The sequence below is a fragment of the Saimiri boliviensis genome, chromosome 6, assembly GCF_048565385.1.
Source record: "Saimiri boliviensis isolate mSaiBol1 chromosome 6, mSaiBol1.pri, whole genome shotgun sequence".
Classification (NCBI taxonomy): domain Eukaryota; kingdom Metazoa; phylum Chordata; class Mammalia; order Primates; family Cebidae; genus Saimiri; species Saimiri boliviensis.
The window spans coordinates 102358729-102376700 of NC_133454.1; the positions used below are offsets into that span (position 1 = coordinate 102358729).

Below are 17972 nucleotides of genomic sequence, written 5' to 3' on the forward strand. Positions count from 1 at the left end.
AATTAGCCAGGCGTGGTGGTGGGTGCCTTAAATTCCTTTTTTTTTGAAATGGAGTTTCAGTCTTGTCACCCAGGCTACAGTGCAGTGGTGCAATCTCGTCTCAATGCAACCTCTACCTCCCAGGTTCAAGCTATCCTACTGCCTTCGCCCCTAAAGTAGCTGGGATTACAGGCACACGCCACCATGCCCAGCTAATTTTTAGTATTTTTAGTAGAGACGGGGTTTCACCATGTTGACCAGGATGGTCTCGATCTCTCGACCTCGTGATCCACCCGCCTCGGCCTCCCAAAGTGCTGGGATTACAGGCTTGAGCCACCGCGCCCGGCCGAATTTTTTTTGTATGTAGTTAATGTGGAGTGTATCTAAAAAGTTTATTTAGGGCAAAATTTGAGACAAACTAGAGGATTGTGTGGGTTTTGTCAAGCATGCTTAAGCTGGTATAGATGTTCAACATGGAACTTAATTCTTTTTGTTCTTTTAATGCAGGGTAAGCTTGATGATTACCAGGAACGAATGAACAAAGGGGAAAGGCTTAATCAAGATCAGCTGGTAAAGATGTTGTATTTTTATTTAAGACCTAATGCTCACTATTTTAAATAAAATAGTTTTTTTTTTTTTTTTTGTCTTTCTAGTAAAGTTGGGTTTTATCTGTCATTTTAGGATGCCGTTTCTAAGTACCAGGAAGTCACAAATAATTTGGAGTTTGCAAAAGAATTACAGAGGAGTTTCATGGCACTAAGTCAAGATGTAAGTAGAAGAAAGTATACGTATTTATGAAATACTTTTGTTGTTTCTTTGGGTTTTAGTCCTATTACTATTGTTAAGTGCTCTGCAAGGTGAGAGAGTTGTATCCAGTTACAAAGATGCCTTTGCATTCTGTAAAGTTTATAACACCTGAAAGATGTCTTTTAAAAATACTGAGTTTAAAGCTGGGGGGCGGTGGCATGTGCCTGTGGCCCTAGCTCCTCATTAGGTGGAGGCCAGGAGTTCAAGGCTGCAGTGCATATGATTATGCTTGTGAATAGCCACTGCACTTCAGCCTGGGCTACATGAGAAAACCCCATCTCTTAAAAAAGATACTAAATTTAAAACATTTTTAAAAAGGACTGAGTTCAAGATTTGACGAATATGTATAGTAGCTATGCTAAAGGTCTTATTGGTTTAAAATGTTAAGCTTTGCAAATACATATAAATAAATGTCATTAGTCATTAGATATAAATAAATGTTTTTTATTTATCATGTTCCTTATGTCTAATAACTAACAATTTAGCTGTCAGAAAATGAAGCTTGTTTATTTAATTGGTAATCATTCTCTGCTTTAACAATCTTAAGGGATATGGCAAATGTGCTCTTAATGTCAGCACTGGATCCAACATTATAGTGGGTTTTTCATGTGACAAAAACCTTTGGCAATAAGGACAAAAGTTAAATGCAAGCAAAGTCAGATAATTTGTTGAGGCCAGAAAATTAAGCCATCTGAGTAAGTGTCAGCTTCTTTGGAAAAGACTAATAACATTGAAATACAGGAATATACTATATAATGATGTTTCATTCAACTGTGGGCCACATATATGATGATGGTCCCATTAGAATATAATAACTGTATTACTGTACCTATTATGTTTAGATATATAAATACTACTGTGTTATAATTGCCTACAGTAGTCAGTCCAGTAACATGCTGTACACATTTGTAGCCTAGGGGTTATATGCTATACCATATGGCCTAGGTGTGTAGTAGGTTATACTATCTAGGTTGTATAAGTATACTCCATGTTTGCACGATGATGAAATTCCCTGCTTACGTATTTCTCAGAATATATCCTTGTTGTTAAGCAATGTGTGAATGTATAAAGTTGCCTCTAATTTGTTGAAACAAAAAACAAGTTTATTATATGAGACATTGCAGTATAGGGATGAAGAGATCTGATTCTAGAAGGAGACTGCCTAGTTGAATCCTAATTTTGTGACTTAGTAGTATGACCATGGATGAGTTGCTTAATTTTACTGTTTTTGTATTAGTCACGATTCTCCAGAGAAACAGAACCAGTAGGTTAGAAAAATGAGGCTGATGGGCAGAGGCCATTACAATGCCTCCGTTTTCTAATCTGTAATATGGTGATAATAATTTTATCTACCTCATAGGGTTGTTATTTGATACATAACTAATGTATTTCAAGCACTTATTTTTTTTTTTTTTGGAGACAGAGTCTTGCTCTGTTTCCCAGGCTGGAGTGCAGTGGTGTGATCTCAGTTCACTGCAACCTCCACCTCCCAGCTTCAACCGATTATCCTGCCTCAGCCTCCCGAGTAACTGGGACTATAGACCTCAGTCACCATGCCTGTCTAATTTGTGTATTTTTAGTAGGGACAGGGTTTCACCATGTTGGCCAAGCTGGTCTCAAACTCCTGACCTCAGGTGATCCATCTGCTTCAGCCTCCCAAAGTGTTGGGATTACAGGCATGAGCCAATGTGCCTGGCTTCAAGTACTTAATCTTAGAATTACTTATTACAGTTGATTAGGGAAGGAAAATTTTTGCCTGACAGAAAAACTAATTTAATTTTGTACCTAGTGTCTTAGTCAACTTTGTGTTACTATAATGGAATGCCTGAGACTGGATAATGTGTATAAAGAACAGAAATTTGTTTCTCACACTTCTGGATGCTGGAAAGTCCGAGATGAAGATACTAGCATCTTGCTGCATTACTATGTCCTTACCTGGTGGTAGAAGGCTTAAGGGCAAGAGAGAATGATCACACTCCTGCAAGCTCTTTCTATAGTAGTAGTAATTAATTCTAGATAGCTTCCAAAAGGCCCAGCCTCCCAATACTATTGCATTGGGAAGATTAAGTTTCCAACACTTGAATTTTAGGGGATGCATACAGACCGTAGTACCAAAGTAGGGATTTATTCCACTTAGTTTGATGAACCCTGCCCAATTTCTTTTTCTTGTTTTTTTTTTGAAATAGAAGCAGGATTGCTATACAGTTTAATGTAACATCTATTTTGGAAGTTACTATCACTGTGTAATGAAAATACCTGTATCCTTTTTTTTTGTAACACTTTGATATTTTCAGGACTTTTCTCTGAGCTTTGACTTCATTAGCAGAGCTTTTATTTATCTTTGATCCTTCGGTATACTTTCAACAATTATTAAACACACTTTGTTTTGCATTCAGTAACTTCTTTAGTCTGGCTCAGGCCTACCTTTTCACCTTCTTCCTTCTTGAGCTGTTCATTTCATCCAGAATAGCTTGCTTTCTTACTTTATTTTACTTAACTTCCTTTTACATTCCTGCCTCTTTCCTATGCTTCCTGCCTCCAGTTACTTGTAAAGACCTTTCTGGGCAGGACGTGGTGGCCAACGCCTGTAATCCCGGCACTTGGGGAGGCTGAGGCAGGTAGATCACTTGAGGCAAGGAGTTTGAGACCAGCCTGGCCAACATAGTGAAACCCCATCTCTACTAAAAATACAAAAATTGGGCGTGGTGGCACGCACCTGTAATCCCAGGAGGCTGAGGCAGGAGAACTGCTTGAATTTGGGAGGTGGAGATATCATTGAGCCAAGATCTCCTTGCCACACTGCACTCCTCAGCAGCAGAGTGAGACAGGAAAAAAAAAGGAAAGACCTTCCTGTCCTGGTTGGGCATGGTGGCTCATACCTGTAATTCTAGTATTTTGGGAGGCTAAGGTGAGAGGATTGTTTGAGGCCAGGAGTTCAAGACCAGCCTCAGAAACAAAGACCTTTCTTCAAATTTTTTAGAAGTATTTTTAAAAAAAGAACAGTTGGCAGCTGGGTGCTGTGACTCATGCCTGTAATCCCAGCACTTTGGGAGGCTGAGGCGGGCGGATCACTTGAGGTCAAGAGTTAAAGACCAGCCTGACCAACAAAGAGAATTAATAATAATGCAAAAACGTATCTACTAAATGTCTTTACTAATAATACAAAAATGCCAGGCATGGTGGCACATACTTGTAATCCCAGCTACTCAGGAGGTTGAGGCACGAGAATCACTTGAACCTGGGAGGCAGAGGTTGCAGTGAGCTGAGATCGCACCATTGGACTCCAGCCTGGGCAATAAGAGGAAAACTCTGTCTCACTCTTTCACCCAGGCTGGAATGCAGTAGCCTCATTTCAGCTTACTGCAGCTATCACTTGCCATTTAATGCTAAGATATTATATATTCTGCACACTGTATTACCATTATAGATTTGCCTTGTTTTTATGGCCTTCATCATTCCTCCCACGTCTCGTTCCCCATCTTTGGTTTTCTGTGTCTTGGTTCATCTGATCGAGGCTTGAGAAAAGGGGAACAAGTGGAAAGGAAAACACTGCCGTGGCTCTTGAAAGACGGCCCTTCTCTGTCCTCAACTTGATGTTAGATATGAGAGAGAGGGAGAGAAATAATAAGCGTTTGACTGATGCCTTCCTTTCAGCCTTTCCAGGGAAGAAAAGAAGAATGTGGGAAAAATGTGTTAATAATTAGCTTTATCTGTTTTTCTCCACCAGCATCGCCTTATTCATAAAAACAAACTAGGCACTCTTTTAAGTCGGACGGAATGTCTGAGACTGGCAGTGGATTATGTGGGGCAAAGGGGCACTTGTGGCGTTTTGGCATTTCCTTGTGAGTCATTAGTAGATACCTAAAGTTAGAACTTTGGGTCGTTTGTCCATAGAGGAGCTAGATTGGGGTAAGATTTTTATTGTTGCTGTGGTTAGGTTTCTTTTTTAATCGGCCCAATCCTTTAAATTTCTCTATAATTTCCAAATTAATAAAATTTTTACTTTTTATACTAATCGTGAAAAACTTGAGACATGTATATCTAACTAAAGAAAACAATACAGTGAAACTGTTTGTACTTGTACCCAGCTTCTATATTTATCATCTCATGGTCAGTCGTATTTCACATAAATCTACATTTATTTCCTTTCTCCCTTTGCCCTCTAGATTGTTTTGAAACGGGCCCCAAACACATTGTTTCATGAGTAACATTTCAGTAGTTAAAATACCTTCTAGGGAAAGAGCTGTTATGAATTTTTAATAATTGCTTAAAATAGATCATGTTTAAAACTATTTGTAAGTCAGGAATCGTCCTTCTTTGTATTGGGGTCACATCTCACTCACTGAGTATGTTATGTCTTATTTAAGCTGGACCTGAAGTGGATTGAACTAAGTTTTGGTGTCATATGTTTATATTGTTTTGCAGATTCAGAAAACAATAAAGAAGACAGCACGTCGGGAGCAGCTTATGAGAGAAGAAGCTGAACAGAAACGTTTAAAAACTGTACTTGAGCTACAGTATGTTTTGGACAAACTGGGAGATGATGAAGTGCGAACTGACCTGAAACAAGGTTTGAATGGAGTGCCAATATTGTCCGAAGAGGAATTGTCATTGTTGGATGAATTCTATAAGTTAGTAGACCCTGAACGGGACATGACCTTGAGGTATAGTGGTATTTGATAATAGAAACTTCTGAATATTGCTTTGGCAACTGAAAGGTTATTAATTAGCTTTTTACTATTAAAAGGTTGAATGAACAGTATGAACATGCCTCAATTCACCTGTGGGACCTGCTGGAAGGGAAGGAAAAATCTGTATGTGGAACCACCTGTGAGTATTACTGATAACTTTGATTTCATAGCTTAGAATCTTTAACAATTGGTTTTCCTATGTTCATAGTTCACTTGGGAAAAAATAGTTTTCCTAATTTTTTTTTTTTTTTTTGGAGACAGAGTCTCACTGTGTTGCCTAGGCTGGAGTACAGTGGCACAATCTCAGCTTACTGCAACCTCTGCCTCCTGAGTTCAAGTGATTCTCCCACCTCAGCCTCTCAAGTAGCTGGGATTATAGGCATGCGCCATCGTGTCTACCTAACTTTTGTATTTTTAGTAGAGAGGGGTTTTGCCATGTTGGCCAGGCTGATGTCGAACACCTTACCTCAAGTGATTTGCCAACCTGGGCCTCCCAATGTGCTGGGATTTACAGGTGTGAGCCACTGCATCCAGGTAGTTTTCCTATTTAAAATTAATACTGAAAAAAAATTGGAAGTGTATACATAACATTCATCTACTATTTTTTGGTTTATTTCCTTTTTGTATCTTTGTGTGTTTTATCTGTATTGTGGAAATCAAAACACCAACAAGAAACAACTAAAACTGTGTGAATATGATAGTCCTAGCTTCATATGGTCTTGTATGTAACTAAACTGTGTTTGAGGTGGACAGATTGACATCACATTGACTTTCCGGAGCTTTTGGTATTAGACGGACTGTTTGTTTTATGGCCGAAGTTTATGAAACAATTACTGCATCTCTTTTTTCTTTTTTTTGAGATGGAGTTTCACTCTAGTTACCCAGACTGGAGTGCAATGGCACCATCTTGGCTCACCGCAACCTCCGCCTCCTGGGTTCAGGCAATTCTCCTGTCTCAGCCTCTTGAGTAGCTGGGATTACAGGCACGCGCCACCATGCCCAGCTAATTTTTTGTGTTTTTAGTAGAGATGGGGTTTCACCATGTTAACCAGGATGGTCTCGATCTCTTGACCTCATGATCCACCCGCCTCAGCCTCCCAAAGTGCTGGGATTACAGGCTTGAGCCACTGCGCCCGGCCTTACTGCATCTCATACATTCTACGCATGGTTATTGCCTTAGTCTTTTTTATTTTTTGAGATGGAGTCTTGCTCTGTAGCCCAGGTTGGAGTGCAATGGTGCCATCTCGCACGGCAACCTCCACCTTCCGGGTCCCAGTTCAAGCAGTTCTCCTACCTCAGCCTCCCAAGTATCTGGGATTACAGGTGTGAGCCACCATGCCCAGCTAATTTTTGTATTTTTTCGTTAGAGACGGGGTTTCACCACGTTGGCCAATCTGGTCTTGAACTCCTGACCTCATGATCCACTCTCTTGGACTCCCAAAGTGCTGGGATTACAGGCATGAGCCACCTCAGCTGGCCAAAGTCTTTCTTTAGTTTGTCCTAAACATCTACTAATTTGGGGATGTTAATATTTTTTGATATTTAAAATATGCTGATACTTGGTCTCGTTTTCTGTGTGAGTTCCTTATTCTCAAACATGCAGCTCTGAACTGATTTTTTAAAAAGGGGACATTTAAGTTTCATTCTTTCAGTAAACTAGTAATTTTTCGTTTTAATGGTTAAATCAGAGAATAGATTCTTTGCCATTTATAAGGTTAAATTAGTAAGACAGGTTTTTGAACATAAAATGAAAGTGTCTGTGTTTATGCCTTTTTAGCTGTTGGTTGATAAGAAATCAGATTGGATTATAAGCTTTAATCAGCAAAACGGGATGAGCTTTAATTGGCAAAATTTAGAAGAGTATATTTGCTTTAAGGAAATGAGTGCCAGTCCTTGTCTGTCTTATCTTCATTTAAGAAGTAATTTTCTTGGTTTGTTGACTTTTACTCTGGTCCATGTTTCTTTGTAAAATATGTGTTTACCTTCTTGTTTTTAGTTCTGCAAGTTCTACATATATAAGCTTGTTAGCTTAAAAAGGTAGTTTTAGGTCAAGCTTCATCAGATTTTTATGAGCATTGTTGAAGAGTAACAAAGGTGTTAATAAAAACCTTTAAGCTTATAGCTTGTTTTGGGGTTATTTTCTATCCAATCTTGTTCCCACATCTTAGGAATGTAACATCTTTACAATGGAAAGGTAGTAATATACCCAAATTAGCGTTTTTGTGTGCATTTGATTTGTATCTGTAAGTTGTTGAAAACAGTTTTGAGTCAGGAATCTCTGAAGTGAAATAAGGAAAACATGTGAAGTGTTCATTATTGAAAGACTTGTTGGCAGTTTATTAGGATTAATTTCGCAATGCTTTGATGTAATATGGTCCTTGAAATTTTACTTTTCTTTACAGTGACCTATCAGGAAGTGGACCTATTATATATATATCTATTAATAATATACAAGTCCAGGAAATTGAAAATAATAATTTTATATGTCTCCTCCTCTACCTTACACTTTTTCTTAATATCCTGGTACACCAAATTCTGATAGTTTTTGTTTGTCTTTAAATATCTTTTGACTGTCTACTTCTCTTTTCCTTTGCTTTTATGCCTTTCTCTTGCCTGATGCAGTTGCTCAACTGAGTCCACCCCTCTCCTTTTTAAAATATTAAGTGGCTTCATCTCAGTTATATTTTACGTAAGTTTGTCCTTAACTTCAAGGACATTCATGGTCTGGCTCTTAACCAGTTTTTCCAGCTACATCTTTCCCTGTGCTTTTTCTTTATTCCCTTCATTTCAGCCACAGTGGCTTCTTTTCCTTTTCTTGTGTTTGATACCCTTTGTATAGGACTTTGTAATGCTATTTCCTCTACCTTGAAACACTTCTTCCCCTCTACTCTTCTAGATTTCAACTCTTGTAGCACTCCTAGGAGAGCCTTTTGTGGCCTCACTCTGATTGGGTCCAATCCATTGTACTTCTGTGTAGTACTTTTCCCAAATGTAAGTTTTTTGTATTTGTATTTGATATCATCTCTGTTAGACCATAAGATTAATGAGGGGAGATACTGTGTCTTTACATACCTTTTTGTATTCCTATTGCCTAGCATATTGCCTAATATAGATTAGGCACTGAATAAATGCTTACTGAATGAATAAATGTTAAATGGTATCTTTTTCCCCCTATCTAATTTACTTAAAATACGTAAAGTTCAGGCTGGTAGTGGTGGCTTACACCTGTAATCCCAGTCCTTTGGGCAGCCAAGGTGGGCAGACCACCTGAGGTCAGAAGTTCAAGACCAACCTGGGCAGCTTGGTGAAACCCTGTGTCTACTAAAAATACAAAAACTGACTAGACATGGTGGTGCACGCCTGTAATCTCAGCTACTTGGGAGGCTGAGGAACGAGAATTGTTTCAATGTGGGAGGCGGTGGTTGCAGTGAGCTGAGATCATGCCATTGCACTCCAGCCTGGGTGACACAGCAAGACTGCATCTCAAAAACAAACAAAAAAAACCCATAAAGTTTAATATAACTACATTCTTCTTGTTCCGTGTCATTGCGTAATACATTTTTGTTCTTGGTGAAATTTAATCTTTTTATGTGTGTATGTGTTTTAGTAACAGTTGTTTTTTAACCACAGTATTTTGTAGAATGTTGAATCTTTTTCAAGCCAGGCATCCTCAGATAAGTCTAACGTTATAATTCATGTTCTTTTTTAAGATAAAGTTCTAAAGGAAATTGTCGAGCGTGTTTTTCAGTCAAACTACTTTGACAGCACCCACAACCACCAGAATGGGTTGTGTGAGGAAGAAGAGGCAGCCTCAGCACCTACAGTTGAAGACCAGGTAGCTGAAGCTGGTGAGTATTAGGTGGATGTGAACTTTAGTTTAGGGGCCTGGTTTTATTTGATTTTGCTACAAGTTTAAGCTGTACACTTACTTAGTTTTCATATATGTACATTAGATTTTATTTTATTATATATATATTTATATTTTAAAAAATTTCTTTATTATACTTTAAGTTCTGGGATACATGTGCAGAACTGAAGGTTTGTTACATAGGTATACACATACCATGGTTGAGGTTTGCTGCATCCATCACCCTGTCATCTACATTTGGTATTTCTCCTAATGCTATCCCTCCCCAATCCCCCTACCCCTGCTATCCCTCCCCTATCCCCCTACTCACTAGATTTTATTTTTAAAGAGACTTTAAGCATGACAACATGTTAAGACAGATTACCAAGAGTAATTCCTAGAAGTATTCATTATCAGTCATTTGTCTTATTAGTCTTGATCACTATTATAAACTGATAGTACTTTTGCAGTAGTATTGCTGGGCAGGCGTATGGGTGAGGCCTACTGTTATAAGGATTTTCAAATAGATTTTTGTCTGAAATGCCCAGATTTGCTATTTACCATGCCAGTGCATTGGATTAATAGTATGAGTTCGTTGTTTTGTTTTAATCATGGGGACATTATAACTCCATGATCTTAAACTATAAATTCCTCCAAGGCAAGGAGTCTTTTCCAGTTAATTGTAAAATTAATTAATTAGCTAGACACTTAACTGAATATTTTTATGATAACTCATAAGTTGATGAGTAAAATTCTGAATACAAGGAAACATTGGAGTATAAATTTTGCAATGGTTATGAAAGCATGGGTTTTAGAATCAGAGTGTCTGGATTTAAATCTTGGCTTCAATACTTACTAGCTCTGTAACTTTGGGCAAGTTAGTAGAACTCTTATACCTCAGGTTCCGCATTTAGAAAATATTTCAAGTGTGTATACAGTGCCTGGCACATGGTAAGCACTTAGTAAGTGGTAACTAGTAGGTGGAAACTAGAAGGGAAGATTGCACATTGGTGGAATTAATAGTTGGAGATAAACATAAGACAATCTTTTTCCCTCCTCTTACACTTTACTAAGTAAGATTTTTAATCTGTATGCTGCTTTTTATCCTATTACTTATGAGAATAGAGAGGGATTTCAATATAGTAGCTCTTTGTTTGCATTATACATTATCTGAAATAGCTATCATTGAACTTAACGTAATTCTGGAATAAATGGTAAAGAAAACTTTCTAAATATGTTATAAGAGATATATATATATGTATATATATATATAAAATACTGTTAATTAACTTTGTAAATAAGTTTGTAAGTAAGTTTAGATTATGTGGTGGTGAACTATTTACTTATTGGCAATTTTTTTTTTTTTTTTAGACTTGTTGCCCAGGCTGGAGTGCAAGGGCGCTATTTTGGCTCACTGTAACCTCTGCCTCCCGGGTTCAAGCAATTCTCCTGCTTCAGCCTCCCAAGTAGCTGAGATTACAGGCATGTGCCACTATGCCCAGCTAATTTTGTATTTTTAGTAGAGACAGGGTTTCACCATGTTGGTCAGGCTAGTCTCGAACTCCTGACCACAGGTGATCTGCCCGCCTCAGTCTCCCAAAGTGCTGGGATTACAGGCGTGAGCCACTGTGCCAGCGTACTTACTTGGAATTTAAGTTGATTTTTTTTTTTTTTTTTTTTGCGGAGCATTGGGGGCAGAGTCTAGCTCTGTTGCTAAGGCTGGAGTGCAGTGGCATGATGTTGACTCACTGCAGTTTACACCTCTCAGGGTCAAGTGATTCAACTGCCTTGGCCTCTCGAGTAGCTGGGATCACAGGTGCATGCCAGCACACCCAGCTGATTTTTGTATCTTTAGTAGAGATGGGGTTTCACCATATTGGCCAGGCTCGTCTTGAACTCCTGACCTCAAGTGATAGGCCTACATTGGCCTCCTGAAGTCCTGAGATGACAGGCCTGAGTCACTGTGCCCAGCCTTAAGTTGAATTCTTTTTATTTCATTTTTATTTTTTTGGGTTGGGGTGGGGATAGGGGACTTACTCTCACTCTGTTGCCCAGGCTGGAGTATAGTGGCATGATCTCTTAGCTTGCTACAACCTCTGCCTCCCTGGTTCAATTGATTCTTGTGCCTTAGCCTCCTGAGTAGCTGGGATTACAGGCGCACACCACCACGTCCGCCTAATTTTTGTATTTTTTAGTAGAGCCAGAGTTTCACCATGTTGGTTAGGCTGGTCTCAAACTCCTGACCTCAGGTGATCCCCCTGCCTTGGCCTTCCAAAGTGCTGTGATTACAGGCGTGAGCCATGACGCCCGGCCTAGTTGAATTCTTCACTTCAAAAATAATTTCTTATACTTTATGGCATCATTTCTAAAAATAGACTTTATTTTTATTTTTTGAGATGGAGTTTTGCTTTTGTTTCCCAGGCTGGAGTGCAATGGCCTGATCTTGGCTCACTGTAACATCTGCCTCCCGGGTTGAAGCGATTCTCTTGCCTCAGCCTCCTGAGTAGCTGGGATTTTAGGCCCCTGAGTAGCTGGGATTTTAGGCATCTATCACCACACCCAGTTAATTTTTTGAATTTTTTTTTTTGGAGATGGAGTTTCATTCTGTTGCCCAGGCTGGAGTGCAGTGTTCTCTGGCTCACTGCATCCTCCATCTCCTGAGTTCAAGTAGTTCTCCTGCCTCAGCCTCCAGAATAGCTGGGATTTCAGGCATGCACCACTACGCCTGGCTGATTTTTGTATTTGTAGTAGAGATGGGATTTCGCCATGTCAGTGAGTCTGGTCTCCGTCTCCTGACCTCAAAAGATCCGCCTGCCTCGGCCTCCCAAAGCGTTGGAATTACAGGCATGAGCCACTGTGCTTGACCTAATTTTTTGTATTTTTAATAGAGACCGGGTTTTGCCAGGATAGTCTTGAACTCCTGATCTCAAGTGATCCACCCTCCTCAGCCTCCCAAAGTGCTTGGATTACAGGTGTGAGACACCGCGCCTGGCTGACTTTATTTTTTAGAGCAATTCTAGGTTCACAGCAAAACCGAAGGGAAGGTATAGAGATTTCCCATTTACTTTCTATCCTCACAGATGCACAACTTCCCTCATTATCAGCATCACCCACCAGAGTGGTACATTTGTTAACAGTTGATAAACCTATACCGACACATTATCACCCAAAGTCCGTATTTTACATCTGGGTTTACGCTTAGTGTTGTAATTTTATAGGTTTGGACAAATTGTATAATGACATGTATCTACCAGTATTAACACAGAGTAGTATTGCTTACCTAAAAATCCTTTGTTTTACACCATTTTTTTTTTTTTACCTCTTAGAACCTGAGCCAGCAGAAGAGTACACTGAGCAAAATGAAGTTGAATCAACAGAGGTATGATTTTAATTTAATGGCTGCCTTTACTTTGCTGCCTTTCAAACAAATTTCTCAAATATTTACTTTGCTTTGCAGTATGTAAATAGACAGTTCATGGCAGAAACACAGTTCACTGGTGGTGAAAAGGAGCAGGTAGATGAGTGGACAGTTGAAACAGTTGAGGTAAGAGTTCTCTGTATTGCAAGGTTGCTGTCTTTGTCTTCAGTTAGTAATTTTTATCTTTACTGAGAACAGATTAAGATTGTTTTTTGCATCATTAGCACATTTATTATAGTAACAAACTCATTACATTAGACTGTTACTTCAAAAAAAAAATGAATGTTTATCCCTGTAGATGTTTAATAGGATCACTGCTTTGCGGACCCAGTTTTAAAAAATTTATTTTATCCAAAGTTACCTGTGGATTAATCTATCAATTAACATAATTTGTCTCTTTCTGAAATTAGGTTGCTCTGTAAAAATCTGGGCTCCCACAGCGATAAACTGTGTGTTGGGGTATCATCTTGTACTCCTCCTTTACCCTAATTCTGTTTGGTCACCAGGCTGTATGTAGACTTCCTCTAGTGTTTTCTAATGCTGTCTCTCAACTGAGATGATGCTTTTTTTCGGGTCCTCATGTCTAGTTCAGTGATTCCCTTCATATTACTCCTCTGTGACTGCTTCTGAACCATCCTATTGATTGTCACAACTTAATCATTGGAAAAGTTAGCTTTAAGTTACTTGTACTTGAGGTTCTCAGTGATGCGTTGTTACTTGTAAGCCTTACCAATTGGTCCTGGCCTACCTTTTGATCCTCTTAGATGTCTGTCTTGACACCTCCAAAGTGCAGGAAAACAGCTTTAAGCTGAGGGCAGTATGCTTTTCTTTTTAGTATGTTGTTATTCTATCAAGACCATTCTCATGGCTGGACATGGTGGCTCATGCCTGTAATCCCAGCACTTTGTGGGGCTGAGGTGGGTGGATCACATGAGGCCAGGAGTTCAAGGCCAGCTGGCTGACATGGTGAAACCCTGTCTCTACTTTAAAAACAATTTAACAAAAACCTGGATGTGGTGGTGCATGCCTGTGATCCCAGCTATTTGGGAGGCTGAGGTTTGGGAATTGCTTGAACTGGGGAGGTAGAGGTTGTAGCAAGCTGAGATCATGTCACTGTATTCCAGCCTGGCTGACAGAGCGAGACTCTGTCTCAAATAAAAACAACAACAACAAAAAACCCATTCTCTAAAGATTTTTTTTGTTTGTTTTTATTTTTGAGTGAGTCTCACTCCTACCCAGTAGGGATGGGGTTTCACCGTATTGGCCAGGCTGGTCTTGAAGTCCTGACTTCAAGTGATCTGCCTGCTTTAGCCTCCCAAAGTGCTGGGATTACAGGCATGAATCACTGTACCTGGCCCAAAGATGCTGTAATTGTGCCAGCAGCTTCATCCCTCTATTGGAGCACCAAAATCTCCCGTTGACAGATAAAGAATTAGGTACTTACCCCAGAGAGGTACTTTGGATGAAAATACTGCCCTACAAATTCCCAACAAAATAGTGTATATTTACTGAATTAGAAAGTACATTTCAGAAATGTCACAGGAGGGTTAGAAGAGAAATCAATCAAAAAGATTAATAGAGTGGTGATTTACAGTTGTTCCTTGGTATACGAGGGGCATTGGTTCTAGGACACCCACACACACCGAAATCTGCTCATACTCAAGTTATGCCATGTATATGCGGGACCCACGTATATACAGCTGTTTCATATCTCAGGAGTATTGGTTGAAAAAAAATCTGTGGATAAGTGAACCTGTGCAGTTCAAACCCATGTTGTTCAAGTGTCAGCTGTATATTTGAGGTGTACAAACCCATTGAGCCTTGACTGAGTAGATGGGATAGATGGTTTTAGGGAAGCCATGTAATCGAGATGAATTAGCGTGGATGTAGAAGTAAAAATAAACTATTAGCGTATTTGTTTTATTGAACATTAGAATGAAAGATTATCATTGACATAGTAGGAAAAAGTTGGGAAGCAACGTTTATTGTGTTTTGTAGTTTCGTATTTTTTGCATTTGGAGAAGAGCATACTACTTTGTGCCAGCGTGGTTTGTTCTTAGTGTCTGGTAGGTAGGCCTTTCTAAAGGCTATCCACATGAGATTGCACAAATTTTTGGAGCATCTTGAAGTTGGTACTACACAGTTGTTGGTTTTGCTTTGGTAGCGATTTTTATCTGTGTTGTTTATAAGGAAATAACTGATTTTGCCTAGTTTCAACTGTTATGACGTGTCCAGTTTTAAATCCAGACAAAATAATATAAATTTGATGTAATAAAAGTTAGTGAGGATTTCCTTGCAGAGCAGGGAATAAGAACAATAACCAGAGGAAATTATTAGAGCTAGGAAAAGACTACTTTAATGAGCTTTGGCTTCTGCAGCAGTTCAGATGAGGTGGTAAAGCTTGATCCTGTGGTGCTGGCTGAGAAAGTGGAAGGATGATAATAATAGCTAACATTTCTTGAGTGCTATGTACTAGGTTCTGAGGCAGATATGTTTGACATAGATATGTAAATTCAGTTACTATAGAAAACCTAGCAGTTTCAAGAAAAATACATTATTTTAAGATGTAAACACACACAGGTAATCTTCCTTTGAAAGTAGCTTATAAAATCTGAGGCTGAGCAAGGTGACTTATGCCTGTATTCCCAGTGCTTTGGGAGGCTAAGGCAGTGGTTCATGAGGTCAGGAGTTCAAGACCAGCCTGGCCAGCATGGTGAAACCCTGTCTTTACTAAAAATACAAAAATTAGCTGGGCATGGTGACAGGTGCCTGTAATCCCAGCTACTCAGGAGGCTGAGGCAGGAGAATTGCTTGAATCTGGGAGGCTGAGGTTGCAATCAGCCAAGACCCCGCCACTGCGCTTCAGCCTGGGTGACTGAGCGAGACTGCCTCAAAACAAAAATAATTAAAAAATAGATAAATAAATCTGAAATGCTACATAGTGATCCTGTGGAACTGAAACAGTGTAGAAGTGATAACATTTTTCAGAATGTTATATTTGTCATAAATGTAGTCCATTTGGGTTACATTAAAGCCTGTTCTGTTTACAGTATGGATAGTATATATAGTTCGGGGACCCATCATGATGGTAATGAGTGGAGCTTTTTTGCTCTCCTATTTCTTTTCAACCTTTTTTCCTAACTTAGGTGGTAAATTCACTGCAGCAGCAACCTCAGGCTGCATCCCCTTCAGTACCAGAGCCCCACTCTTTGACTCCAGTGGCTCAAGCAGATCCCCTTGTGAGAAGACAGCGAGTACAGGACCTTATGGCACAGATGCAGGGTCCCTACAATTTCATACAGGTATGTTCATTTTAGTCAAACACTGTATCAGAAAGTTTAAGTGTTTATATTATTTGACTTTATTCTATTCTAACCTAACTTAACCTGTAGGATTCAATGCTGGATTTTGAAAACCAGACACTCGATCCTGCCATTGTATCTGCACAGCCTATGAATCCAGCACAAAACATGGACATGCCCCAGCTGGTTTGCCCTCCAGGTTAGTAGTGGTACATTTTTATGTGAGAGAGAAGTATAAGGCCAGTACTTTCAGGTTTTATAAAGTTTGTGAAAATTAATTTTATTTTAATGACTGTTTAATTTTGACCCTTACCTTTTAATTTGATTTAAAAAATGTTATTATTCCTATAATTTGAATTTAAAACGGAGTCTTGTAATTGTTTATTTTTAAACTTTTTATTGGCATGTAGACATAGAAAAATACACTCAAGTTTAATGAGTTCTCATAAACTGAAAACACCTGCACCTAGATTAAGAAATGAAACATTACCAATACCCCAGAAACCTATGTTGTGTTCCCCTCTCAATCACTAGTTATCCTCGCCCGAATGATGTAAACACTTCCATACTTCTGACTGTAATAGACCAGTTTTGCCTGTTTTTGTAACTTTAACAAGTGAAATTGTGCTTGACTTTTAAAATTTCAGAATTAATCTAGGAGTAAAAATAATAGAGGTGTCTTTCTTTGAATGCTTGTAGAATTCTGGGAGAATTTCTAGATTTTATTACCTTAAAAAATAATACACAGCAGTGAAGTGGGTAAGGGAATATGTAAGAGGCAGTGAGAGAAAACTGCAAGACAGTTTCAGCCTCTTTTTGGACTTAACCATTATTTGAAGTAGTAGCACTAAATAAAATTGGTGTCTTCCATTGGGTTAAGTGGACCTTCTCTCCAGGACTATTAGCGATTGTGAGTCATCTCTGTTTTTTTCCCAGAACACATCAATGTTAATGGTATATAAGTGGAACTAAATAAAATAACCTATTTAATGTTGCATAATCTTTTTTTTTTTTTTTTTTTTTTAAGATGGAGTTTCGCTCTTGTTACCCAGGCTGGAGTGAAATGGCGCGATCTCGGCTCACCGCAACCTCCGCCTCCTGGGCTCAGGCAATTCTTCTGCCTCAGCCTCCTAAGTAGCTGGGATTACAGGCATGCACCACCACGCCCAGCTAGTTTTTTTGTATTTTTAGTAGAGACGGGGTTTCACCATGTTGACCAGGATGGTCTCGATCTTTCAACCTCGTGATCCACCCGCCTCGGCCTCCCAAAGTGCTGGGATTACAGGCTTGAGCCACCGCGCCCGGCCTAATGTTGCATAATCTTAAATATCATAAAATGTTGCTGAGTAAAAGTGTGTTTAATGACAATTATTTGGTGTAAGGTAGTTAGGATTTTTCTGAAGTAAAGGGAGCTCGTATCTCACATTTCTACCAAGAGTTAGGAAACAAAGGTGAAGCCTGTAAGAAAGCCCTCATGGTTTTTAGTGTTCATTTTCTGAGCTCTACTAAAGGAAGAGGTTATGTCGTTTTCTCAGCTGGTAAATTGTGTGAAAATCAGTACACATAGCACTGATGTGACCTGTAAGGCTATTTAGATATTTACATAATGCTAAGTCCATTAGACTGTCCACTACTGAAATGGTTGCTTTCTAAATGACTAACCAAAGATTCTGTAATTTTGATTATCTGTTCAATCATTGTTGGCAAGGGAGGTGGGAGAGTGATGGGAATTGTCAAGAAGGTGCATGCTGAGTTGAATATAGGCTCTCAAAAAGAATATGTCTTAAATTTCCTTTTTCTATGGAAACATTTGAAATTAATTGGAAATTGGTAATGTTATGTTGAGCCAGGTAGCTCACGCCTGTAATCTCAGTGCTTTGGGAAGCTGAGGGGAGAAATATTACTTGAGCCCAGGAGTTTTGATACCA

General features: G+C 39.1%; 1 protein-coding gene across 2 annotated transcripts in view; it reads left to right on the forward strand.

Moving 5' to 3' along the window:
* The window catches only part of CAPRIN1 (cell cycle associated protein 1), a 51710-nt gene that overhangs the window by 18840 nt on the left and 14898 nt on the right, over positions 1-17972 (forward strand). Inside the window, exons 3-12 of one of the 2 annotated variants that reach the window (XM_074401297.1) lie at positions 487-549; positions 661-747; positions 5212-5450; positions 5534-5616; positions 9188-9325; positions 10696-10806; positions 12651-12703; positions 12782-12868; positions 15889-16044; positions 16135-16243. In XM_074401297.1, the coding sequence (XP_074257398.1) occupies positions 487-549; positions 661-747; positions 5212-5450; positions 5534-5616; positions 9188-9325; positions 10696-10806; positions 12651-12703; positions 12782-12868; positions 15889-16044; positions 16135-16243 (1126 nt within the window). The remainder of the gene's footprint in view (positions 1-486; positions 550-660; positions 748-5211; positions 5451-5533; positions 5617-9187; positions 9326-10695; positions 10807-12650; positions 12704-12781; positions 12869-15888; positions 16045-16134; positions 16244-17972) is intronic. The other variant, XM_003919974.4, reaches the window with a different exon arrangement.